The sequence below is a fragment of the Hippoglossus stenolepis genome, chromosome 4 (assembly GCF_022539355.2).
Source record: "Hippoglossus stenolepis isolate QCI-W04-F060 chromosome 4, HSTE1.2, whole genome shotgun sequence".
Lineage (NCBI taxonomy): Eukaryota > Metazoa > Chordata > Actinopteri > Pleuronectiformes > Pleuronectidae > Hippoglossus > Hippoglossus stenolepis.
In genome coordinates this window covers 12,379,275-12,405,895 of record NC_061486.1, presented here as the reverse complement: position 1 = coordinate 12,405,895, position 26,621 = coordinate 12,379,275, and the positions used below count along the sequence as shown (strand labels likewise).

At 43.0% G+C, this 26,621-nt stretch overlaps 2 protein-coding genes across 6 annotated transcripts; both read right to left on the bottom strand.

Annotated features, from left to right (window-relative positions):
* Positions 1-1,648: 1,648 nt before the first annotated feature.
* Positions 1,649-11,524, bottom strand: spa17 (sperm autoantigenic protein 17). 4 transcript variants are annotated; one of them, XM_035153578.2, is made up of 7 exons: positions 11,434-11,524; positions 11,073-11,275; positions 10,595-10,674; positions 10,425-10,467; positions 7,621-9,491; positions 4,098-4,299; positions 1,649-2,592 (listed from the first exon to the last, which is right to left on the bottom strand). In XM_035153578.2, the coding sequence occupies exons 2-7, from the start codon at positions 11,224-11,226 to the stop codon at positions 2,537-2,539; spliced, it is 2,406 nt and encodes an 801-aa protein (XP_035009469.2). In that variant the 5' UTR covers positions 11,227-11,275; positions 11,434-11,524; the 3' UTR covers positions 1,649-2,536. The 4 variants fall into 4 exon arrangements, with proteins under 4 accessions (XP_035009469.2, XP_035009471.2, XP_035009472.1 ...); XM_035153580.2 differs by having other exon boundaries at positions 4,144-4,299; XM_035153581.2 differs by lacking the exons at positions 7,621-9,491; positions 10,425-10,467; positions 10,595-10,674; positions 11,073-11,275; positions 11,434-11,524 and adding an exon at positions 5,450-5,664.
* Positions 11,525-11,801: 277 nt separating this feature from the next.
* On the bottom strand, positions 11,802-14,631 carry LOC118106276. 2 transcript variants are annotated; one of them, XM_035154686.2, is made up of 10 exons: positions 14,498-14,631; positions 14,074-14,379; positions 13,886-13,939; positions 13,774-13,809; positions 13,519-13,635; positions 13,394-13,418; positions 13,254-13,291; positions 13,115-13,165; positions 12,888-13,000; positions 11,802-11,972 (listed from the first exon to the last, which is right to left on the bottom strand). In XM_035154686.2, the coding sequence occupies exons 1-10, from the start codon at positions 14,544-14,546 to the stop codon at positions 11,841-11,843; spliced, it is 921 nt and encodes a 306-aa protein (XP_035010577.1). In that variant the 5' UTR covers positions 14,547-14,631; the 3' UTR covers positions 11,802-11,840. The 2 variants fall into 2 exon arrangements, with proteins under 2 accessions (XP_035010577.1, XP_035010578.1); XM_035154687.2 differs by lacking the exon at positions 13,115-13,165.
* Positions 14,632-26,621: the final 11,990 nt, after the last annotated feature.

The following is a 26,621-nucleotide window of genomic DNA, read 5'->3' as shown; positions in this document are numbered from 1 at the left end:
AAGAGCAGAGAGGAGAGACGGGACACAGACGCTGGGACTGTGTGTCCCAGTCGGTTCGTGTGCATGTGTTATGACAGAAACCATTGTCACATTTAGGCCTCGGTGAGATTGATGCCATCCTGTGTGACGCAGACATACAGATGTGACAAAATACAAAACGGCAGGACGCTCACATCCCGGATTCCACTATTTTACAGACCAGGTGCTGTTTATGAGAGTGAAGCCCACTCATTATTGCTATTGGATGGCAAGGCAGGCATTAAAACTGTGAAGCTTGCGCCCCCTGCTGTTTGTCCTGGCTTCTTCATCTCTAATTACCACCCAGGAGACTCCAGAGATCTTCTCTCACTGACAAGCTGTCTGAGAAAGAGAACGAAACCAGCCAAGCAGATTTTTCATGTGATCTACTCCTGAAATAGTCCACTTGCGCTTAACAAGTTGTAAGAGGTGGGGACAGCGCTGTTATTCGTTAGTAGGTTTCAGGCTGCCCTGTGTTTCACAAAGTCCCCTCACATGACTCGCACGAGGATCTAAAAAGACACAAACACGACTTTCAGGCTCAGTTTCTCTGAAAATATGTCTTTTCCCTCGATCGCAGAATCCAGTGGGACCCACCAAGTGGGTGTTGTGCTATGTTTGGAGGTGTGCAGGATATTGATTGTTCATCCACAGTCATTAAAGAGACAGGAGAATGTGGCCATGTCACCTCTGGGACTGAGTAGGAGAAAAAAAGAGAGAATAAGTCCATGTGAAAAGCCATAGAGGATGTTTGTGAGAGTGAAGCGGAGGAGGCATGTCAGCCTGAGAAGGAAGTGCTCTGCAAAACCGCTGAGAGCAGGACCCATGATGGTACCTCCACAGCTGGTGACACAACCACGAATCTGTGTGTGTGTGTGTGTGTGTGTGTGTGTGTGTGTGTGTGTGTGTGTGTGTGTGTGTGTGTGTGTGTGTGTGTGTGTGTGTGTGTGTGTGTACGAGTATGACAATGAATGATTTCAGTGGGATCTGCATGGCAGAGTAGGGGCTGTGTTCTTCCTGTGTGAAAATGCATGTGCAGTTTGAGTGTGTGCCGTGTGCTGTATGTCTCAGATGTGTGTGGGCGGGCTGAGTGGGAACATTGGGAGACTGAAGATGCTCGAGCCTGTTTCTCATAAAGTGAACAAGACTGCCTGGGCGTATTAAGCAAGCACAATGTTACTCCTTTGTGATATAAACAGCCTTATTGCAGTAAAGGTACCACATGTATTCCAAAACCTTTGACGGGTGCATGTGAATTACTATGTGGTGTTTTCCCAACTATGCCCCTGATGACAGGATGGAAGCATTTGATGGATTAATACATATTGGCTCTAAAAATCACCAGCAATATATCTATTTAAATTGCCGTAATATCTGTAAATATTAGAAATGCATAGTTCTTATGTTGTGAATGTTTCAGCGTCGTGGTAATCCGCTCTTTCCAATCAGCAACCTGCATATATTGCAGTAACAAAAGAAAAAGAATGAATGAGCAGTTTGTTGATGTTGTAGTGTTTTCCCCCCCACAAAACAGTGAACATAAAATAAACTGTTCGAAACAAACATCCTTATCCTCCCTGACAAAACCCCTTCGCTCGGATTAATGAAGTTTAAAACAGACATGTCACCGTATATTTAAGGTGGATTTATTTGTGCGATGCCATGACTGTACAGCAAAGTGCAGCAAGTTACTATGCAATTAGATTTAAAGCATGAAACAGGATTTTTTTTTTTTTTTAACATAAGTCAAACAAGTCAAATCCAGCAACACAACAATAGAGCATATTGAACCAGTGTGTCATAAAGGTAAAGCTGTACCAAATGCATCCGGAAAAAAAAAGTGTAATTAATGCATGCTGTTGTGGAAGATCAGATTTATAGAATGTGAGAATCAATGTGAAACTGAGAATCAAGGCAATTGCAATCTCAGAATAAACAGAACATACGTAGCTACTCTTCTTTTGATATTTTTGATGTTTTAATAATTTTAGTAAGCAGCTCAAATAATACATTATGTTCCAGATACAAGCACACCAGGAAACAATGCCAAATAAGAAATAACTTAAGCCACAGAGTTACGCAAAGTCTAATGCTGATGATGCATACAAGGTTTATACACAGATGGTATGAACTGATCCTTGCAAAATAAGCCCCGTTTAGCATTTAGAGGACATTCATTTTTCACGTTCACAGATCATCATCTAAAAACTAGCACACTACCAGAAGTTTCACAAGTACATGCAGTGAGTTGCAAATTCTGGGTCAAAGACATCCGTACTGATGAGGCTGCTGGAGAAGCAGAGAAGGAGTGTTAAAGTTCACGAAAATTCACAGAACACACCCTCAAGACTGCTCATTTTTCTACTGATAATTTGGGTTGAAAAAAGAAAAAACACGACTCCTGGGATAAAAAGGTGTGTCTGAAAGCCAGACCAGTCAGCTGACGCCATCGCCAGCCATCTCCCGCTACCTTGCTCCCCTCCCCCTCTTTCTCTTCATCCAGGTCAGGGCAGGGGTGTCACTGCTCTGGCACAGATGTGTCGTCGCTCTCTACTGCCCCCGATCCTCCTGTCGCTAAAAAGAGAGAAACAGGCGAGGCGTGAGGCACCGCAGAGCCTGGAAAAGAACAGTTCCTGTGTGCGCTTGTCAAGATTGAACACTGTGATACAATCAGAAAACGTACATGTGGGCGGATCTTTTGTAAAAAAAAGAAAGAACACTTGATCAAAACTCAATATTGAGCTGCTACTTACGGATGAGTCATTCTCAAGGAATCTTTCTACAATACAATTATAGTGAAGTAGAATTTACCCTCTAAGATTTAAAGTATTGAATTCAAACTTTCATGGTGACGGCTAACATAACTGAAGAGCTGAATAAAAAAAAAGGAATTATTGTGAAAAGGGGGTCTACCCCAATGGGAGGTACCATGGACGCTCGATTCCAGTTCGACAGGCCCATTAATTCTGCTCGGCCCTCGGAAGCGTAAGTATATTGTACCTAAAGCACCTGGAGCTATAAATACTTCTACAAAAGCATGCGAGGCGGCCAGCAAATGGGTTAGGGAGAACCATTGACATAGATTCCTTGTCTCAGCCACATCCCCAAAGAAAAAGCTGCTGTCTTACAGGGAAGTGAGAAAATTCCGAGGGATGGGTCTCTTAATGCCTACTCCAGTTTACATGTTCAAGTTTCAAAAAATACAAATTGAGTGGCTGTCTGATGTAAATGTGAGGTTATGAGTTTTAATACTTTCATTTTGTGTTATTATTGTCTGCAGAAATGTCTTGGAAAGGTTTTGGTTTGTATCAGCGTGAAAACAAATCTAAATGCCACCGTTGCTTGTTTTGAAATCATCAACATTACAAGGAGACAACAGCAACAACATCTTAGGACTGATTGAATCCTCAAACCACTGAATAAAAGTCATAAAGCATCCTAATGTGGTGACAATGTAACTTGACCTTTTCAATCTAAACCAACCGCTCGTGAACATGATTTCTCTCTCATGACTTGACGCCACATCTAGAAGAAGATTCATCTAAAACCACTTTCGACAGAAGATTTAATTGAAAGATTCAATCATCTGTTGCTTGAGTCCTCATGGGGTAATTAAACGAGTCACTCGGTTTTGTGTTGCATTAATCACATGTGGTCTTAACTATAATGGGCTCTAATCGGTGTATTTAATTGTCTATGGCTTTTAAATAGGCTTCTTTCCTGTGTGTAAAACGATAAATCAGGTTGTTTTCCTGCGTCCTGCTCAAGTGTTCGACACAAAGAAAGGATTGGCCCCGCTCTCGTCTTAAAATGGGACATACGTAAAGTCAAAGAAGACGCATGCTCTGCCGACAACATGGCGAATTTCCTTAAAACATCCCACTAAACAGCAAAACTGCTTCCACTCAGAACACTCTGTAAATACGCAACCTATGCTCTCCATCACTTACCTTATGTCACCTACTGTAGCTACACCTGTTGATGGGAGCATCTCCTACCATCCTTAAAGTCACTACCCATAATGCCATCATCGACGGCATTATGTGACCTTGTCTTATCCCTCGTCCTACACCACTGACCTGTGTCCCCCCGGCTGCCGTTGAGCACATCCCCAGTGCTGCTCACCTCCTCCCCTTCCGCTTTGTCCTCGGGCTTCATCTTCTTGCGGGTCATGTGGCCCCGGAAGCCGGCCTGGATCTTGGCGGCAGCCCTGTTGGCCTCTGGGTCATCCAGGGGGATGTCCATGATGTCCTCCTCCTCCTGGGGCCGACTGCACTCCTCCTGTAGAGAAGGGCCACAGTGTATTGGTTGTTCACAATAGGACAGCATATCAAAGAGTGTTTTATCTCTTCAACACTCTCATCCTTAACAGATTGTGAACTTCTTTCGTAAAGCATATATGCTACAACATTGTCTTTTTGACAGCAATGAATGTGGTTGTTGTCATGTGTATTACATGACTCCAGTGGGTGCTCTCTCGAGGCCAGTAACTGACATTTTACAGCAATAACTTAATTGCTCTCCCTTTCTCTTGTTGTCAGAGGATCTATAAATACACTGCTGGAGGAAACATGTCAGAGACGGACTGTTTTGTGATTAATTACCATGGTCTGTTGTCAACTTTTGGCTAAAAATTATGAACCAGTAAAAATGTGACTGCAATCAACAGCAGCAGCTCCTCCAGAGACTGAAAGTACGGCATCCACTGTCCCACAGGAAACGAGGAGAGGGTGGGCGCGGGGAGAAATCCTGGCTTGTCATAAAGTGGCAGAGGAAAAAAAAACGCCGAGGCTGTCGACGAGTTATGTAAACACCAATTCAGATTGTGTGGCCAAAAATGGATCGGCTACACCCCGAGCTTTTGCTTATAGAGACAGATTGGCATTTCACACAAAGGCAGCTCGCAAAACAAGCCCACCACCATCCCACTACCTCGGTGAGGCAGTGCTGCATGTCTCCAGTGAAACCCCTCCAGTGTAGGAGTGTGGCCACCCACCTGTTCAGCCAGTGTTCATTAGCCTCTGTGTCTGACTGCTCACTGAGCAGCCACAATCCGGCTGCAGCGGAGATGCAGGGTTCTGCCAGCTACACTCCATCTCAGGGGGCTTGTTGGTTTTATTGCCTCTACATGCATTGATGTGAAATATTCTGATAAAAAATCTCAGGTAATATTAACCACTTGAAAAAAGCTTAAAAGCCTTTAGAAAATATGGTTTTACATTGTCACTTCTCTGTAAAGAAATCAACCCATTGAGATTCATAAGCACACAAATTGTTACATTAACTCTCGTGAAGCGACAACAACATCAACACACGGCAGGGTGCAGCGTGAGGACAACCAAACACCCGTAAAAACCATTAGTACTTAAAAAGTGAATCAAAATGAAAGAGAAAACGTCTTTAAAAAAGTTAATCTGAAACTTTTACTTACATTATGACACTCCATGTTTCTCAGAGATGACTTCAGTCTTCAGGTGAGCTGATCTAGTGTGACTTGTTCGCTTCAATTTCTACGCAGACCCAGCAAAGCTGTCTTTGAACGAGTCTCCGGTATAATACAGATGCCTCACTGGCTTTTTACTAACAATCACTGTATGTTCAGGAACACCCGCTCACGCACACGGAGTGAGAGAGAGAGAGAGAGAGAGAGAGAGAGAGAGAGAGAGAGAGAGAGAGAGAGAGAGAGAGAGAGAGAGAGAGAGAGAGACCTACAGCCACAGAGAGAGGACGGGAGAAAGAGGGAGAAAGAGGGAGGGAGGGATGGAGAGAGAGACCTCCTACAAACATGTGTTCCATCTTTTCAGTCTCATTAAGGTTGCTGACCTACTGTGTTCACATTACTGTAACAGACCTTTAACAGACTAGCAACCGCCAATATGAGGAGTCATAGAAATACGCGGAATTCGTGAATATTTCACTGATATAAAGTTTAACACTTTTGAAACAAGTGAAAATGATAGAATTGTTGAGTCTGGATACCAATAAGGAAAATGCAAAGTGACAACCGCATTGGAGTGAGCATCATAGAAACTTCACAAGTTGCAGTGTTACAATAATAAACTCATTTAAACAGATGACCAACATAGAAATACTATGCAAAAGCCAGATGGTCATGAAACAATAATTGCTGACTATCAAACTCTACTATTAGTGTGAAAATAAAGACGTGTAAGCATCTTGGACTGCTTTACACTAGGAGGTGTTATAAATTTATTAGAGGCAGAGCGAGCGCGCAGCCCTCTCCATCCCTCTGATCCCAGCTGGTATGGCCGCCCACACTCCTCTGCCAGCCTCAGAGACAAGACGGAGAGGGAGAGGAACAGAAAGTATCCATTTATCTGAGTTATTCCTCTGACATTAAACGCTCTCCCACTGGTTTGCTAATCACTCAGACAATATGCTGAGTTATCCTCGGGCCTAATTTCACTACGCTGACACCCTTTATTAATCAATTCACTTTGGTTATTTGTAGGAGTGATAAACTCCTACAAATTGAATTTTACTGATATCAATCGCAGCTGTCTGCACATATCAGCCAAATCATTAGTGTATAAAACACAGTATTTATCCACCTAAGATGATCAGAGGAGGATCATAGTTTGCACTTATGACTAAAAGGTGTAAAAGTTAAAATAAAAAAGACTTGGAGAGGATTCTGAGATACTGAAGGTAGGTCACTGTGAGAGTAGTTGGCCTACATACTGCACAATTGTGTTCCAGCTGAAATAAATCCTAAGCAAGAGTACACATACGTCCACTGCATTTAGAAATGGAAAACATGCTCTTTTACTGTTTAATGAGTCAGTTAGAAACTGATATTAAAAGGTACATTACTGATACAGATGGTGCCTAGCAACTATCAGCATCATTAATTCTGTGATGACACTAAGAGAGAGCAGGATGGTGAGGGGTTACCATGGTAACATTCTCAGTACCCCTTCCTACACTCCCTCCCTGTGAGTGTTTGGAGCTCTGTTGGTCCAGACAAATCAGACCTAGCTAACTGTGGCAGCAGTGTAAAAAAAAAAAAAAAATGTTAAAGGCCTGATTTGCAAGACAAATTGTTCAGTCTGTTTTTTATGATGACAGGCTACTGAATTGAGTTTCAATCTGTGGAGGCAGTGCAGGCTCCCAAGACGGGAATGAATCTGGCAGTAACAAAGCCAATGTATTACAGTTTCATGAGCATGCGGCAGAGTAAAGGCCTTAAACAGCATTGTGAGCAGAAATGCAGATTATGCTGAAGTTTGAGACCAAAACTTCTGCACAGCTCAGTTCGGGCGATTGAGATTACGAGCCCCTTGATGATGTTCAAAGTTTGTCAGAGCAACTGCCACACGTCATCCAGAGGATGAACTATTTTGGAGATATTTTCAGTCACCTACCCCTGAGAACCCAGGGGAGAAAGAAAAAATGTGAGGGGCATTGTTGACTTGTCCTTGAAGGGTTTATTTATATAGGCTACTGGAGACAAGAATGGGAACAGAACAGACTGTAACCGGGCTCAGACAACTCTGCATGACAACTGTAGAAACTTTTACACTCCGACTGCTGAAGAAAGTGGATTCTATTCAAATATATAAATAATATATCAAACTTTACCTTGTCAGTGCTCTTCTTCTCCTCTGTCTCTTGTGGGTCTGTTACAGACGCGCGTGGTATTTCTTCTCCTTGCTGATCAGCAACTGTCCCATCTGCAACATGAGCGATGTCGATGCTCTCCTCTTCACACACTGCATCACTCATTTCCTCTTCTTCTGTAACTTTTTCTCCTTCCTCTGATGTGGCCTCTTTTTCTTCCCCTGTACGCTCAGGCCATGACTCTACACCCGTTCCCTGATGCTCCTCCGTTAGATGCTGTGTACTTGTTTCGAAAGTCTCACTCTCGCCCTCCATCTCTGCTGTTGCTGTATTTGATGCGGTTACTTGTGATGAATGGTTTTCTGCACCATCATCATTAATGTCTTCATCCTCCCTCTCGATATAACCTTCTGTATTTCTGTCCTCTTCGTCTCCTACACCCGTGTCTGTTGTCTCCTCTATTTTTAAATCAGCGTCATTTGACTTTGTCTCTTTCTCAGAAACCTCACTCTGGAGAAATGTCCCTTCTCTTATTTTCTCGTTATCGTCAGTTGTATCATCAGTTTCATCATTTGTGTTCTTTTCGTCCGTTTCGGTGTCGGGCCGATCAGATGGGCTGCTGTTTAATTTACCTTCTCCCTTGTCTTCATCACTGTCATTGAAATTAGAGTCATTTGTGGCCACCTCTTCCTGCATTATATCAGATACTTTGAACTGACTTTCCATTTCCTCCCCTTCAGACTTCAGTTCTTTTTCAGCTCCCCCTGTTTCGGGTTCATCTTGGTGTTGTGGACCAGATATATTTTGGTCTGTTGACACTGCAGTAACCTCCTTGGGCTCCTCTCCCTGTTGCATTTCTAATATCTCATTCTGCAACACCTCTCCTGAACCCTCTTCCTCTGGCTGTTTCTCCTCAGCCTCAGTAATTTGCTGAGCCTCTGGAACATCTTCAAAGCTAATCTCAACCAATGAATCCTCCTTTGGTACAGTATCACCATCTAAAACACCCTCGATATTAGCTAAACTTTCATGTGGTTCCCCAGAGGAAGCTTCAGTCTCTGTTTCCTCCTCCTCCTTTGTTTTTTCTGCCTGATCTTCTGCTTCTTGTTGATTATCCTCAGGGGTCTCAAACTGAGACAGTGATGATTGTGCAACAGTTTCCTCTGGCGGCGGTTTAAAGCTTTCCTCTTCATCGCTGTTAGTCTCCTTTTCAGAAGTGGCTCTTTCGTCTGTTCCTCCAAGCTCTGTAGCACAAATGTCCACGTCAGCAAGTCCAGAATGCGGATAGATCTCGATTGGTTCTTCTCCTTCGGTATTTCCCTCTTCTCCCGACTCTTCAATCTCCTTATCTACAGCAGCAGCTTCTTGTTTATCACCCCCATTATCTTCTGTCACTCCTAACTCCTGAGCACATACATCTACGTTGGAAAGCCCACTGAATAATAGCATGTCAGCGGATGCCGACTGAGGTACATCTGGGTCTGGAGCAGAGCTGATATCTTTTTCATTAGCTGCCCTTCCATCTTTATGTACTGTTGGGTCTTTGTCCTCCTCCATCCCACGCTGTTCATCTGACTGTACATCTGCAGCAGGGGGGCTGTTGATTGATTCTCCTTCTGAAAGTCCCCTTTTCATTGAAACACTAGAATTCTCTGCAACAAAGTGTTTTTCTTCTTCTTCTTCTTCTTCTTCTTCTCCTTCTCCTTCTTCTTCTTCTTCTTCTTCTTCTTCTTCTTCTTCTTCTTCTTCTTCTTCTTCTTCTTCTTCTTCTTCTTCTTCTTCTTCTTCTGTGGTTTCAGTTACACCCCCCTCTTCAGAGACTTTAGGTTGTGTGGTAGATAGTTCCGAGGCTTCTGCTGAATGACTTGATTCATGTGCAGTTTTGGACTCATCTAAAAAGCACCAATTGAAATGAAAGACTTTAGGTGAGAAACGTTCAGTGGGAACATGGGGGAAATTTGAGCGATGACATAAGTGAAGGTAATGCTTTTCAAAAACCATGAGATGTAATCTCTCTGTTGCCTCTGTGACCCTCATCTGGAACCTGTCACTGGGCAGGTCGGTCCTGCTCTCTCCTCTCACTCCTGACACTGCAAACCTCACAGTGCTTCAGATACTGAGCTGACGTACCATGCTAGTTCTGGGCCTCAATTCCACAATGTAGTCCTCTTTAGAGATGTGGAGAGAATGGAAACACTGAAGCATGAGATTGGACCACACTTGTATCCATATTAACAGCCAAGCAGGATATGTTTTCCCCCCTTTCGATCTGGATCAGGGGGAATGTCGAAGATTTGTTTTTCTTTTGCTTTAACATTGCGAGATGGGGCTTTTTTCCGCATTTTCAGAGATTTTTCTGAGAATAATTCATAGATCCTGATAGCATGCTTAGAGGACTGATATTTATGAATGTGTGACATTTGGAGCAATTCCAAACCGAGATCCAGATTTAGTGAGTTTAAATGTGGTTTCATAAGGGGAATGTTGGGCCTTGGTGGAGGTATGCACTCTACTTAGTGCCATTTCAGTTATTTTATGGCTTTTTAATTGTTGTATGTAGGTAAAAATCTCAGAGCAGGTTTTGCTCCATAACTCCAGTTATACGACTTGGCTTGTATACTCCTGATTCTATTTTTCTTTTTATAATCCACACGGAAATCTCAGCTGTGTCTACAGAAAAACCTCACACCAAACCAGGTGGTTATCATTTTAGTAATAGACTTAAAAATGTTGTATTCATCTCTATGTGTCGCTATTCTTTCCCTCATGCTCTCCCTCTCCTGTTGATCCTCCTGGCTGTTGATAGCAAATACGGTGAGACTCACTTGGACTTGTGATCTCTGGTGGAGGCTCTTTCTCAGGACTTGCCTGTCAGGGTGAAAATAACAAGAAATGTGTGCTGGTAAGGAGAGACTCACTAATAAACAGAGGAGAGTTTATTTAGGTATGGTGAGCAAAGTAGGTGTACTGTATGTACTGTAGGTAGATCTTATACCTCAGAAGCCTTGAACGCGTGGTTGTTGTAAAACCTGTCCTCCAGTTTAGCAGCCCACTCAGCCGGGTCCATCCCACTCTCTTCAGGAAAAAAAAGAAGAAAATATATATTTGACAGCATCTTATTGCAGCACGATTCTGCCACTTTGCTGAAAATAAAATCCCTTGAGTCATCGTGGTGAAAGACTTTCTCGAAATAATGACTTGCCCACTCAAAATAACGCCTTAGGAACCCCAAATAAAGGCTTAGTATGTCATAATTTATGATTTATTATCTCATATTTGCGACTTGCTATCTTATATATATATGACTCTTGACTTTTTAATCTCATAACTACGACGAATTATCTCATAATCATGTTTTAAAATCTCATAATCTCGATTTTATTTTAATCTCATAATTTTCACATAGCATTAATCCTTTTCTTTTTGTTGTCTTTCACTGGCGGAAGTGGGCTTCCATACAAAAGTGGAGTTACCTTCTCTCTGTTCGAGCAGAGCCTTGAAGTACTGAGCAGCATATTGAGAGATGTCTTCTGGTTGGTCTCGTAAGATTTCCCGGACTAGTCCTTCCAGGATCGAACCAAACCCCCGAGGGACCCGCAGGTGGGTGTTGGAGAAGGGAACTGACATTTTAGCGATAAACGGGCCGGAGAAGTTTGTTTACTTTCTTCCCCATATGCTGCGTAGAAGAAGAAGAAGAGATCGGCTGACGTTAGCTGGTAAAGAATATACCGGTAACTTAACGTTTTATAGTTTATAGTCACCACACAACACGTAAACTCCTTAGATATATATATTAAATAAGATTCATTAAAATAAGATACTTCTACCTGTTACCTGAAATAACCTGTAACTCGTGTCCACCTTTACATTGAACTGCTAAAGCTAACAGCAGGCGTTCAGTTGACACTCGTTCCTAGGCAACGACTCCAACTACGGATACCGACAAGGCACACGGTTTTATAAAACTCAAACTGTTTATTTGATATAATGTGGGAACTGTCTTTTATTTACCTTTTTATTTTAGTTCATTCATTTTTTTCGCCATGGATTTTGTGAAGCGCTTGCTAAACCTTGTTTAGATAAGTGCTATACAAAAAAGTTATTATTATTATTATTATTATTATTATTATTATTATTATTATTATTATGGCAGGCACAGTCAAACACAGCACACAGAGTAATAAGGACACAAGACAATCGCATTAAAATAACAAGATCAGTTTATTGAGGTGTATTTCTGCTCAGGCATATGTGATGACTGCATACTCGGAGCTGGAGCTCATCTGGCGGCTGACCTCTCTGGGCAGGAGCACGTGCAGCCGGTCAGCTGATCGCGAGGCCTGCAGGTGAGGCGCCGGTTCACCTCTCCACCACTGGTGCAAAACAAGCAGAAACAATGTGAACTCCGGAGATGTCCTCCCATCGTGCTCTCTCCTGACATCACCAGTGACAGTAACAGATGGAGGTGGGTGTAGCCTGTGTTTTACACGTGACACTAGCATATTTATGGTAAGATTCCACTCCTTTCAAAAGGTGTTTGTGGTTTGGTTTGCGGTTGAACCTTGCAGTCTGCAAATAGGTAGAGTGACATTTGTTTAAAATGTGCACAATCTAATTCGATACCTCTGCAGTGGATCATGCCTTCATGAAGTACAGGCTCAGGTTTTATTTAAACAGTTGTGAAACATTGTGATTCAACTTCAGGATTATTTTAGAAGCCATGTTAATGGATCTTCCCCCTGACAAGAGAGTTTATTTGAACATATGTGATATATTTAACTTAGATAAATAAACATGTAACTGACTGTGTGGCAGTTTATACAGAACTGTAATTATGAAATGCATATGATCGTACAAACATGTACATTTATGAGTAAAATCAATCAAAACAAATGGTAACATTATGGGAAAATTAACATATAACTTTATATTTTTTAATCTTTTGTTTTGCTACCCCCAATTCACTTATGCTCTATATTTACATAGCTCCCATGTTAACCTATGCTGTGAGTTGGCTATAAAGTAAAGGCTCTTTCATTTAGGATGACATAATCTGGCTCAATGTAAATGGTAAATTATGTAGCACATTTCTATTCCTGATGATCACTAAAAGCATTTTATAGTACAGTTGTGCCTCCGTACACACACCAGCTTTAGATTCATAATTGTGATCCAAGGTTGCAATGACATGCTCAGAGCAGAATGGAGAACAGGAAGCTGTCCTTTGAATTTATGATTCATCAAGGTGAATGTGATAAACCAGTTTATCCGGAAGTCCTGTCCCTCACCTCTTTCTGGTCTCCAGGAGTCAAGTAGCCAACCTGAGTGAGCTCTGGCGTACTGACGCCTCGGACAGTGATCATTATGTCAGCATATGGAACTTCAGTGTCGCTCTCATCGTCTGCGTCAAAGATATTATACAGTATATCACAGATTTTCAGTCTTTGCATTGTAAACAGTGATGATGTGTCTCTCAGGTTAGATGTGTGCTGTTACTGTTCCAGAGGTGATTTACCTGGTGGTGGAATTCTCAAAGCTACTCTTTCATTTTGTGTTGACATTGACCCTTTGGGAATATGATGGGTAAGAATGACAAGACTGCATTTGAAGGCTGAAATTCTGACATTTTATATTGTATATTTTAAACTGTTTACCCATCACTGGTGAGACAGCGTGAAGTGGTAGTGTTGAGCTGAAACAGCAATAGATAAGCAAATAACTAACAAAGAATCAGATTTCTTTAAGGTTATTAGATACAGGTTTACCCAAACAGAAATGTGTAAATTGTACTCACCCTGACCTGGAAACAACAGGCTCCCCTGCAATGTGTGAGATTGTTACCACAATGACACAGAGATAGAAATGACATATATTCAAATCTAACTGATCTTACCGCATATTATCTAGCTTTGTAATCACCTTTATCATTCCAGCTCTGTCTGATCTGGTTTACACACAGGTAAGCGGCCAATGCTGCCAGAATCATGGCAACAGCAACGGTAACTGTTACCAAAACCTTAATCCCTGTGAATTCCCCTGTTTACATTGGAGAGAAAAAACTGTGTTAAACTGGGCTGTATTTGATTAAAAGCCAGCTTTTACTTCTGCACATAATTATACAAGAGACACAACCAGTCACACATTATCTATGTTAAGTAACGTGTGCTATCTCACCTCCATTTGAATCTTTTGGCTTAGCAGGAAGGGACCCTGAGAAATAAAACAAAGTATAAAAGTAATGTAAATATTTGATATGTAAAAATATTGTAATTTTTTAAAACCTCACCATTTTTACTGTCTGTCTTTGGGGTAACTGTCCAATGTGGGGCACTTGTTTGAACTGGGAAGAAAAAGCAAAAAACGACATGTTATTGAATCTACTTCCGTTATTGTAACATTTGTTTTCTCACCTCTGTTTTATATGGAAGATCTATCTTATTTATTATTATATTTTCACATAATAACATAATCTACCTTCCAGTTGCAGTAAAACAACACGCTCTGTTTTTTGTCGAAGTTGAGGGTCTTCCGTGTCTTGCGTGTAGCAAGTGTAGCTCTTATTGAGATCTTCAGCGGACACATTTGACAGAGAGAGAGAAATTGTGCAAAAGCTGCTTTTGCTTAATGTCCCCGGACAGTGCGAATTATCTGATGCTCCGCTCCAGCAGCCACGAACAAATCCATTGGAGCAGTTGTAGGTGCAGTTTAATGTGAGAGTGTCTCCCAACACGACTGCCAAGAATTCAGTGGGAGTCTTCATATTAACACAGCTCACAAAATCTGCAGAGAGAGAGAGAGAGAGAGAGTATAATTTGATCTACTTTACATGACAAGCTATTATTTTACAACAAACAATTCTATTCAGTAGATAAACAATATAATGACAAATAAACTTTACCTTGTGTCAACCAAAACAACAGCAATGTGAAATGGACTGAGATCTCCATCGTATTTCTGGTTCCTGATGTCTTAAAAAACCTGCAATCAAATATCTTGTGCTCCTCAGTTTGGTGATGCTTGCACCTGCAGAGCTTTTAAATACCCACACATATGCACCAACTTTGGGGAAGGGCACAGGAAGTGGTATTTGACAGGATAAGTTTCCATTCATTGCACTTGACTTCCTGGAAAATAACATTTCAGTTGAAAGCATTAAGCTCTAAAGCTTTTACTTCTAAATGTTGGCGCGCCAATGACACACTAACATTTAAATTACCAACATCTGCATATTTATTAATAATGCAAAGAATACATTTTGCACCTGGCTTGGAGAAAAGATTCTGTACGTGATAATGTGGTTTGCACATATATCTGCAGATGCACCACTGCAGCTCAACACTGCAGAGGATGTCTGACATTCACTTTTATTTTTTAAATCCTCAGCCTTTAAAGGAAATATGGGTCTTTTGTGGAAATGCATTCAACGATAGCCTAATTTAAATGATTATAGAAATGTAACTCCTGTTCTAACCTCTAAATGAATTGCATAGGTTTTTATAAATAATTGAAGATCCACTAACAGCAACAATATCGCAGTTAGCTTTGGCACATACTCATGCATTATGAAAGTAGAAGGTACAGTTACGCAGCGTCTTTGTGCACCATTATCAGCTCGAGCGTTCACCTGGGAATCACGTTGCATGCTCCTGTTTCAGCTTCAGTGACCGAGGCCCTCTCACTTTCATCGCTTTAAACAATCAGTCACGTAGGCTCAGACCAGACAGTTGGGAATGAAAATACACAAATAACTGAAACAGAGAGGACTTGATCGAAGATCCAGCGATGATTCGCTCACGTAGAGTGATGCATCGGCTCCGTTTTTCAGCCGCATGGGTTTTTCTGCTGCTGACACAATCTGGACTCGCCTCAGGTAAGAACAGTGATTGTTAAAGGTTGTGTTTTCAGTATATTTAATACATAAAGCCAATTAAAAAAGAAGTAAATCAACCTTGAACATAGTGTTGAGTAATGACAGACTCCTACACCTTTCCTTACGTGAATTTATTTGTGTAAGAATCATTTGAGGGGAGTGCAGACCCCCCCGTCAGCAAAGAGACAGACCTCGATCAGTGCCCAGGAGGAAAACACTTCTCCCACCAGCTTTGTTTAGAGTGTCCCTCCGGCCATTTGTAAGTCATCAACAATCTTTAAAAATCATGTACTCATTGACTGTGTGCATTAAGTAGCTATAACAGAACATATATCTGTTGTATAGTTGTCCAGGCAATGTGTCTGCACCTCACAGATGCCCAGCAGGAACATTCAACCTCTACACAGGAAAAAGCGATATCAGTGACTGCAAGGTAATAAACGCGTCATCGTACAAGTCACTGCCTCTTAAACCTGTTGTGCCGTGCCTTCCCTCGAAAGAACATATTTCACTTGTCATTTATAGCAGTGATTCAGACCTTTTTCAAAGCAGACATTTTGGCTCCTGTATTTACTGCAATCCAACTCCGCAGTATTAACTCTAGCTTTGACAAGTCTAAATGTCTGCTGTTAAAAAGGGTATATTCACCTTTTACTACTTACCCTCATCACATGTGTGTTTTATACCTGAAATATCTCAAATCCTGAGTTTAACGCTGTATGACAGGTGTTGTTGTCTTTACTCATTTGAATTCCGTGTGCTGCAGCCTTGTTTTCCAGGTCTGATCAGCTCAGAGGACAAAGTGGACTGCAGGCTGTGTCCTGCAGGCTTTTCATGTGACCCAGCCAACGGGACGTTCTTTCTATGCCCCCCAGGACAACATTCTCCTGAAGGGGTCCTGCAGTGTCTGGCCTGCCCCGTAGACTCTGTCTGCCCCTCTGGATTCCTGCATAAGGTGACAGTAGTAGCAGACTTTTGCATGTGTGGTTTGTATTTGAGAAAGAAAAAAAGACACAAATGTTTCTACAAACTGGAGTTAATTGAATCCATTTGCTTTTTCTACATGTTCCCATATTGATCTCTCATATTTTGCTTACAGTGTGGGCCTGGCAAAGAACCCAGTGTGGATCACACTGTGTGTCATGACTGTGCCCCTGGCTTCTATTCCACTGTGTGTACTGTCCAGTGTCTGCAGTGTCCAGCAGGTAATGCAGTATTAAAAGACCAATGAATCTGTTTATTTATGACTATTAAGCCAGTAAACATGGGTCCTCTGTCTGTCATAGGAGGTTACTGTCCAGATAATGGAATGTCACAGCCTCTTCCTTGTCCTCCTGGTTGGTCCTCCGCTCCTGGACAGACTCACTGCCGCAGCTGTAATGACACGTCTTTGCTGTGTGGGGGAGCTGTGGCCCCCCGCTGGAACCAGCCTCTGCACAGATCCAGCCAACCCATCACCTGTCGCCCAGGAACATACAAAGACACGAGGGAAGAGTTGGCATGTGTGATCTGTCCAATAGGTTAGTGGTTTATCTCTGCTTGCTCTCATTGACGACATACTGGCTGGAAGACGCCTAATATGTATTTCAGCTTTTTTTTCTTCACTCCAGGTCATTACTGTGTGGGAGGTGTAGCTCTACCGTGTCCTGCAGGAACGTATGGCCCTAAAGAAGGTCTGCAGAGGCTGAGAGACTGCACAATCTGTCCTGCAGGTAGAGTGGCAACCCTTCTTTCTTTGTTTCACATCCAAAGATGTATCATATCACCATACCTATAAACTCACCCTTGTTTTGAATGACTTTACCAGACGTGCTATCCCGAAACAATCTTGTGACCTTACCCTATAAATACTTTCCTCAAGGGTTTTATTGTCTGGAAGGCAGCTCCCGGAGACCCATCTCCCAGTTCCTCTGCCCACAGGGCTATTACTGTGAAGAAGGCACGGCCACCCCTCATGGGTCACCTTGCCCTGCTGGCACAGCGGGGGAACAACTGGGTCAGACAAGTAGGGCAGCGTGTAAGAGATGTAGAGAAGGACGCTTCTGTCCTGCAGGTAAGTCTTAGCACTGATAGACTGACTTCAATGGAGCAACAACAAAAATTATGTAACTTTGTAACTATCGCCATACTTGAAGAAAGAACATGAAATGAGGATCAATTTTGTTACTGCAAGATGTAATGCATTTTTTTTTATGTGTGTGTGTGTGTGTGTGTGACAGGCTCATCGGGTCCTGGCTTGCCCTGTGCTCGGGGGAGATATTGCCCTGCTGGGACTTTGGAAGAAGTGATATGTCCTCAAGGCACCTTCACCCCTCATCAAGGGGCAATAAGTCAGTTTATATGCTGCATTATTTCTGTTTAATACGCACCAATCTTCGAGTAATATTTCATAACCACAGGCATCAACTGTCCCTTTATTGTTCATTTATCATCAAGTCGAAATTACTATTTGGGACCCGCTCCATCAAAAATGCTGCTGTAATTAATATGGTCCTAAAACAGTCCAGCAAAACTGTGATAATATGAAAATATAAGTGTTATTTAGCTGCCATGACGAAGCAGAAAGTACAGATGGGAAATTGCAACAGATGGATGTGAAGAGGGCAAAGAGAGGAAGTGAGTAATTTAGTGGTAAAAACACATTTGATGGCAAGCAGGAGCTGTTAGTCCACTATAGAAAAGGTGACTGAGGGAAATCGGATGATGAGCTATATGATCAGTGGGTATAGAATAGAAGAACACCACAGAAACTTCTACTGACACCTTCAAATGAATCTGACAGACATCCTAACCAAGTGGGCCGACAGTGCAATCTAATCCTGCATACATCCTCAACATGTTTGTAACTGTTTCCTCCAGGTGTGAAGGATTGTCTCAAATGCCCTGCTGGCTTTTTCTGTCCTGAGGGGGCAAGCGACCCTGTGCCATGTCCACCAGGCTCCTTCAACCCCCTGGAGGGTCAGGACGAGCTGGCTGATTGCAGGGAGTGCTACGCAGGGAAGGCCTGCACACAGGTTGCTCTGAGAGCCCCGGATGTGGACTGCATGCAGGGGTACGTAATCTATTCCAGTTCAGGAAAAGGTTTGCTTCAGTGATTCTGCAAAGTTGTGTTTTCGATCCTGTACATTTTAATAGGTACTGAGAAATCTGTAAAATAGACATGACATGTTAGTCTGTGGTTTTGCTTGAATCCTATAGGTTTGTGTGTCCTCCTGGTTCCTCTAAACCCAACGACCCAACCAACGCTTGTCCCCCGGGGACACTGAGCAACCGCACTGACCTCACTGACCGCTCCCAGTGTCAGCCGTGTCCAGCACGATACGCCTGTCTTCGAGGTGCCATTTATCTTTCACACAAAAACATGTTATGTTGGCCTTTGAGAGCACTGTTTGGTATTTCATAGCACCGCAGGGAACTAATTCAGTTGCCTCTGGCTAATAATTTGCAATTGTAATCAAAATATTGATGTAGCTATGTTTTTTTCACTGTAGTTATAAAAAGTGCTTTGGGGTTATATTATACATAATGAGAACTGAAATTAACAACAAATGTCTGCATCAATAGTCATTTACTCCCTAAAAATATTATAACATGTTTTTATAATTTCCCAAATATTGTCAATTTATTTCCTCATTGAGGCATTTAGTATAAGATGTAAAGATATTTGATTGTTCCAGCTGTACATACTGTACACCTTCCTTAAATCAATAAAATCTATAGCTCTCTAACCTTGATATCCTTGTTATTTACCTGTTATCAGGAACTGGTGGGATCCAGAGACCACCACTCTCCTGCTTTGCTGGACATTATTGTCCCCCTGGAACCATGTTCCCCACCCAGTACAAGTGTCCTGTGGGGACGTGGAACGGTCACAGTGGACAGGAAGCTGAAAGTGAGTGTCGGCCGTGCTCACAGGGCTGGTACTGTTTGGCCGGGTCCGGAGCTCCGTCAGGTCGATGCAGCTCGGGACACTACTGTCCTGAAGGTACACATGAGCTTCACATAGTAAAGGAAGTATTTATACTGAATGAATGAATAAATTAGTTAAGTTTTGTTGTTCAGAATTCTGCCGCACAAAATCCTTCAAGTAATGAAATGTTTTACTTTTTAAACCCTAAGACTAAACACAGCTTTACATAATATGATTTCATAATTTATAGATTTGTAGCCATGAGTCATTCATGTTGATATAACTCTGTGGATGTTGCATCACCAGGGACTGCATACGGCACCCAGTTCCCTTGCCCTGCAGGAACCTACAGCCTGCGGATGGGCAACAGACACAGAGAAGACTGTGTGATTTGTCCTGAAGGCTCATTCTGTCAGCAGGGCACCTCCAAACCCTCACCCTGTCCAATGTAAGTAGTAATTGTGGGTTGTTACCAGCAGGGATGTGTGAGTGTAAAGATGAGGTTTGTATGGAAGGAATTTGGTAAATGGGGTAAAATGAAGGATTTCATGATAAGTACTGTGGAACATCCACTCTGTTCCGTCTTTCCCCAGCTCCACATTTCGCCGTCTGAAAGGAGGTCGGAGGCTGGAGGACTGCTCTGCCTGCCCTGCTGGTTATTTTTGTCCCCACTCAGCCACTGTCAACCCCAGAGTGTGTGGAACTGGAAGCTACTCTGTAAGGCCCCATCTATAACTGGTCAACTGGCAGAACCAGTGGAAAGCAGTGGAAGCTGGAGCTGTTATAGTCTTGTCCTCCTATAAGTCGTTCTGATTGTTCTATTTTTAGATTTCCACCCACAGTGTTATCGTCTTGCATATCTCCTTCTGTGTAAATACATCTGGTAAATGGCTGCAAGAAGAGTTGTTTTATTTGTGTGTTTTCCTCTTCGCCCTTGCATTTTCAATCCATATTTTCTGTGTCCCTCCCCCATATTACTTGATATCCTTAACTTCAACCCTCTGCATCTTCCCTCATATTCTCTTGTGTGTAGGACGAGGGCTCTGTGGAGTGTTCTCCATGCCTGCAGGGCCACTACTGCAGTAATGAGACCACTAGCGAGGAAGCCATGTTAAGCGTCATGGTGTGCCCCCCGGGCTTCCTCTGCTCTCAGGGTTTGGCCCGGGACCCCCAGCGCTCGGCCACCCTCTGTCCTCGAGGCTTCTACTGCCCTGGAGGGGGCATTGTGAGTCAGAGAATGACACATACAGCTGTTAAGTTGATAAGACACTTTCTGTCCACTAATCCACCTGCACATGTGATGCACCTCACAGGATCCCAACCCCATTCCTTGCCCCGGTGGCACCTACAGTGAGTTCCCAGGTCTCCGTGACATGAGTGAGTGTGTTCAGTGTCCTGAGGGGGAGTACTGTTACTCTGAGCAGCCTGAGGAGCAGCCGATTACCAGACCTGTAAGATAAATACATGACATATACAGTGTTTTAAGAACAAGAACTGTAGAGGGCATGTTTTTCACATTTCAATATTCATTTGTTTAGATTTTGTATTATTACATTAATATATTTACAAGATTTGACACAATATCCTGTATTTTGTAATGTTTCAGACAGGGGTGTGTCCTGATGGGCACTACTGCCCCCTAGGGACTGGCTACCCATATACCTACCCTTGCCAGGCAGGTCGATACAGGAATAACACACTTGGTCACAGTGGGGAGGCGTGTGTTTCATGTCCATCCAGGTATTACTGTGGCAGATCGGGAACCCATACGCCCTTAGTCTGTCCTCAGGTACTTTTTTAATATCAAGAATATAAAAATAAATGATTTCATGCATGAATGAGACAGTTTAACCTCCACGACACAATCTCTCACCCACAACATCTCTGTTGGTAATGGCCTGTTTCTTTCTCTGTGTCTCTCTTCCTCTGTGTCACGCAATCCACAGGGCTTTTACTGTCCAGAGGGCACCTCCGCTCCAGAACCTTGTCCTGAAGGAACCTACAGCTCCCGGCCTTCTCTTAGTGACAGGTCTGAGTGCTCCCCATGTGGCGGAGGCCAGTATTGCACCGGCGTGGGACTCAAGGAGCCCTCTGGAAGCTGCCAGGAGCGCTTCTACTGTCGTGAGGGAGCCAAGTCTGCAGTACGTCAACGCAGTTTTAATAATTTATTAAATAAAGCTTCTAGTCATTAATTCTTAATCCTTATCTTTATACATTTTGATCTGCATTAACTCACATAAAGTGGTTGCTCATCTTCCTGTAGATCACGAGTAAATGTGGTTAAATTAATGATAACTTCCATTCTATAGGATTGTTCTTTTATTTAAGAAGAGGGATAAGAGGAAAGAAGAGGAAAATACAGATTAAAGGAACCTTTTAAATCACTGGCTCATGTCACATTTGCATAACCAATCTAAGCCAGTTTATAATCTCTGGTTTTCAGTGTCACAAAGAAACTCCCATAAAGAAACCTTACAAATGGGCATTTTAGGAGTGATATCATTCACTACAGTAATGTATGTTTTCTCCTCTTTACTTATATTTTGTACTGGGAATATGTCCAGACTCCAGTTGATGGTCCAACAGGAGGTTTGTGTCCTGCAGGAAGTTACTGTCCTCCAGCTTCCGTCACCCCCCTCTCCTGTCCCCCCGGCACATTCAGCAATAGCACCGGCCTCAGCGGACCTGAGGAGTGTGTCAGCTGTCCACCGGGGTACCTTCACTCATTCACTAATTTCTGCAATATGATTATACTGATATCCGTTGATGTATAGATGTACTATGTAAAACCGTGACCTCTTGTCTTTGTGCACTGATGTGTTTCTCCTCTTTGTCAGTTTCTATTGTTTAGGCCTCAACAACACCTCACCTTCAGGTCCTTGCTTTCCTGGCTTCTACTGTACTGGTGGCTCAGCTTCGCCCGTGCAGAATGAAGCAGAAACAGGCTATTTTACCTCGGAGGGGGCATTCAGGGCGCAACCGTGTCCTCTTGGCACTTTTCAGATGGTATGAAATCATCCATACAGAATCCCCGCTCCTCTGAAAATGTGCTGTTAAAGTTAGAGAATGAGATGATGCCATAGTCAAGGTTGTTCCCTTGTCCACAGCATCGAGGTGCCCGGTCCTGTGTAGAGTGTCAGGGAGGCAAACTGTGCAACCAGACAGGCTTGTCCCAGGCACCGATATGTCCCACAGGACACTACTGTCCTCCCGGTACCTCTGTCGCTCGCCCCTGTCCTCCAGTCAGTATCTGATTCAGCTGCTCTTCTTCAGCACACTTATGATGTGTTTTCTTAGTCTGTAATATTTGCTGTCACACTTCAATCAAAGTCACACCGTTAATAATTTTTTTTGAACTTTGTGATTACTCAGGGTTCTTACTCTGACCAGACTGGGGGCGATGCTGTGCAGCACTGTCGGCCGTGCGAGGCTGGTTGGTTCTGTGGCAGGGCCGGTCTCTCTGAACCTCAGGGCCTCTGCGATCCGGGACACTACTGCACCTCTGGAGCCTCCACTGCCTCTCCAGTAAGACGTGATCAATGACAACTTAGATAAATCCACTTCCAGCAGTTTATCCGAGGAAAATACTGGTGTTTAATCGAAATTGTCAAGTGGTCAGTATAACAAAAACTAGTTACCCTCATGATGGCGTCTTTATGTGACGTCTACAAACACAGCGTCTGAGGTTGTGCAAAGATAATGAGAGAATTGAGACAATTACCTAATTCTACAGGTGGTGCAATGACTTTAATGGACCACGGTTTTGATGTCATATCACTAACAATATCACCATCATCTTGCTCACTCATGCTTCATATTCAGCAATGTAACACGAAACCAGGTCTTTCATATTTACCACGCTGATCTCTAAATGATATATGATGAAGAGGAAATCTTTGACATTTTGTCTGCTGTGCCCTTCTTGAGGATTTATGCTGCTAATTTTGTTCAAGTGATGTAATGCTGTACTTCACACATAGCGCACACGAATCAGCGGGAAGGAGAAGGGAACGCATTTAAAGAGGTGGAGGTTGAGTGTTTCTTCTTTCTTAATTAAAGCTGTGTATTTAATTTGAAGACAGCCACTTATTTTCCACTCACTCAAAGTGTTTTCTCTCACTTGATATGAATATGAATCTGGAGACCTGTTTCCAAGTTTGCATTAGTTAAATATATAAAGTGCTTTTTGTTTTTGAATACGCTGCTGTGCGTGGGGGATGAATGACAGCTATTAACTCAAGCTGCCCACAGCTTTCATTTTTTAAATGTCAAACTAGAAATGAAAGCCAAAGTGATCAAACTTCTCTGACGATTACTCTAACAATCCCACAGGTGGCCGTGGCCTCTGGAGGTATGTGTCCTGCAGGCTACGTTTGTCCACGAGGGACAAAGGACCCCCAGCAGCACCCCTGCCCCGCAGGAACCTGGAGCAACTCTTTGGGAGCTCAAAACCTGTCCTCCTGTGTGCCCTGTCCGCCAAGACGCTACTGCAACAGCACTGGGCTGAGCCAGCCCACAGGAATCTGTGATGCAGGTGAGAATTTATGACATTAGTGAGAACATTATTATCAGAACATTAATTTGAATACTTCTTTTTTTGGGATAGATAAAAATGTCTGTGCTTTCTTATCTTCCATAACGAAAGTGGAACAGAAGATTAAGTAAAAAGTAAAGACCAGAAAAGATTTTGATCAAGTATAGTCAATTAATTTATATCTGTACATTTTGTATCTGCTGATTTATAGGTTATTACTGTTCAGGAGGGGCTGTGTCTCCAACGCCCTCAGGTGGACTGACAGGGGACATCTGTCCAGTTGGACACTACTGTCCCATGGGCTCAGCTTCTCCTGTACTCTGCCCTGATGGGACTCACTCAAACACTACAGGTACTGAAGAAAATCTCACGGTGACGGTATAATAAGTGAGATGCATAAATGCAGAAAGCTATTCATTTTTAAAATTATTTTCTGTGATGAAGGAGCAGAAGTGTGCGATGACTGTCCCTCAGGGACCTACTGTCTGTCAGGAGAAGGTGTCCAGCCCTGTCCAGCAGGACACTACTGTCTCGGTGGTGGTGTCGAGGGCATCTTGCCTTGTCCTCCTGGCACCTACAGCCCTCACTTTGGACTCAGACAAGTGGAGCAGTGCCTCATTTGTCCAGCAGGTGAAAGTGTTGCCACATGTTTGTCGTCGGCGCTCTGTCTACAAGACGCTGGGAGGTTTTCCATGTGTTTAGTGAGCCGAAACCGATTTTAATGCAGCAAATTATGATGTATTTGCTGGATGTGTTGAAACCAATTCATTTTAATAAAAGCAATTATTGAATGTTTTATCAGATTTAATTTACTGGAAGGAGAATATTTTCTGTTGTGATTTGTTATTAACACTTTTTTAATGCCCTTTTCTCACTGCTATGACATTCTCCGTTTCCATGCTTTAAAAACAGGGTTCTACTGTGAGGACTGGGGTCTGTTTGAACCCACTGGACCCTGTCAGGCTGGGTATTACTGCTTGGCAGGTACACATGCATGATACTTGCACAGTTTTTGACTTACTAGTGGACAATAAGTCAACCACATGCTAAATATTGCCTGTAATCTAACTAATAGACCTGATGCTGCCTCAATTGATGAGATGACTGACTCTAACTAGAAATGTGAAACTTCTCAAGGTGTAAACTTTCAGATCCCAGATGGCAACTTCAGCACAGGAGTGGGAGGAGCATGTCCAAAGGGGAGATACTGTCCTGAAGGCACCAGTGCACCGCTGCCCTGTCCACCAGGGAGCTACTCCAACAGGTTGGTTGGGCCAAAACCTTACACATAATGTACACAGCCCTAAGTTACAGTATATAACTATATGTTTGTGTGCGTATGATTGCAGTCTTCATTTGACAGACATCTCTGGCTGTAGTCCATGTCCACCGGGTCACTTCTGCGGTGGTGCGGGTCTCACTCGTCCATCTGGCCTGTGTGAGGCTCGATTCTACTGTCTCGGGGGGGATACGACAGCCACAGGTAAAATGGCTAAAACACAATGATTCAATTCGTCATCCGTAAGTAGTTCATATGTTTCTTGAGTGAAATAAAATAGTGGAGATAACGAATATTGACTGTGTGACTAGAAATCGTATGAATAGGCATCAGATAGGAGAGAAACAGATGCTGATGAATGCATGAAATCTGAATGTGTGAGGGTGTTCAGTTGAGTGAATGCTCGCTGAATTAATCAGAATTTATCACATTAAGGGCTTAGCAGTCATAATCTCACTAATTTGCTTCATCTAATTTGCTTCCTTCTCCAGGCTCTGAAGGAGGTCCTTGCCCACCCGCTCATTACTGCCCTGAGGGCACCGCAAGCCCAGAGCCGTGTCCAGCTGGAACCTACAGTAACCTCACGGGCCAGTCCCTGTGTTCCCGCTGCCCCGCCGGATACTACTGTCCAGAAAAGACTGGCAACTTCACCAAGTTCCCCTGTCCCCCCGGATTCTACTGCCCTGATGGTAGATTTGCCTGAAAACACAATTAGTCATGGTTTGTGCGTGTGTTCATAGTTGAACTGAAAACATTGCAAGAATGGATCTCAGTGGAGCACATACCTCTGCCAAGGCTCAGCAGTCCCCTCGTGAAACCACATTTAAATTCACTAGAGCCGGATTTTCATTAGGATCTGCTTCAAAATGTACACACTCATCGCTACCAACCCCCTAAATACTGTTGGTCCCAAATTTTTCATCAAGATCCACACATATTTCTTAGAGAAATCAATGCTAATGTTGAAATACACCCTATCCCACAATGTTAAAGAAAGTAGAAAAAAAAAACATGGACATTCCCCCTGATACTGATCACCATACAAATGTTATGGGTACTTCCCTGACCCATACCTCACCCTCCCTCTAAGTTTAATAGTAATCTGTCCAGTAGTTTTTGCGTAATGCTGCTAACTGACAGACAGACAAACAAACATCATCGCAAATGTAACCTCCTTGTCTGAAAGTAAAAAAGAGGAGCCTCTTGCTGCACTCAACCTTTTACAAAACAGATAAAAACAATTAAAAACACTTGTATTATGTTCATAGGGACCAGGCATGCCACCCAGTTTCCCTGCCCTCGTGGATACTACAACCCAGAGCCCATGACTCAGAGTCTGGACAGCTGCCTGCCTTGTCCTCCAGGACACTACTGTGAGAAGGAGAGGCTGACCAAAGTGTCTGGAAAATGCAAGGCTGGTCAGTAATAG

Coding starts and splice junctions, on each gene's coding strand:
- spa17 (XM_035153578.2), bottom strand. CDS start 11,226: ATGTCAGTTCCCTTCTCCAACACCCACCTGCGGGTCCCTCGGGGGTTT. Junction 10,468..10,594: donor ACGCGTTCAAGGCTTCTGAG/GTATAAGATCTA, acceptor TCACCCTGACAG/GCAAGTCCTGAGAAAGAGCC. Junction 4,300..7,620: donor AGAAGAAGAGCACTGACAAG/GTAAAGTTTGAT, acceptor CCTTCTCTACAG/GAGGAGTGCAGTCGGCCCCA.
- LOC118106276 (XM_035154686.2), bottom strand. CDS start 14,546: ATGGAGATCTCAGTCCATTTCACATTGCTGTTGTTTTGGTTGACACAA. Junction 13,636..13,773: donor GCCAAAAGATTCAAATGGAG/GTGAGATAGCAC, acceptor CAATGTAAACAG/GGGAATTCACAGGGATTAAG. Junction 11,973..12,887: donor CTCCTGGAGACCAGAAAGAG/GTGAGGGACAGG, acceptor GTTTTGCACCAG/TGGTGGAGAGGTGAACCGGC.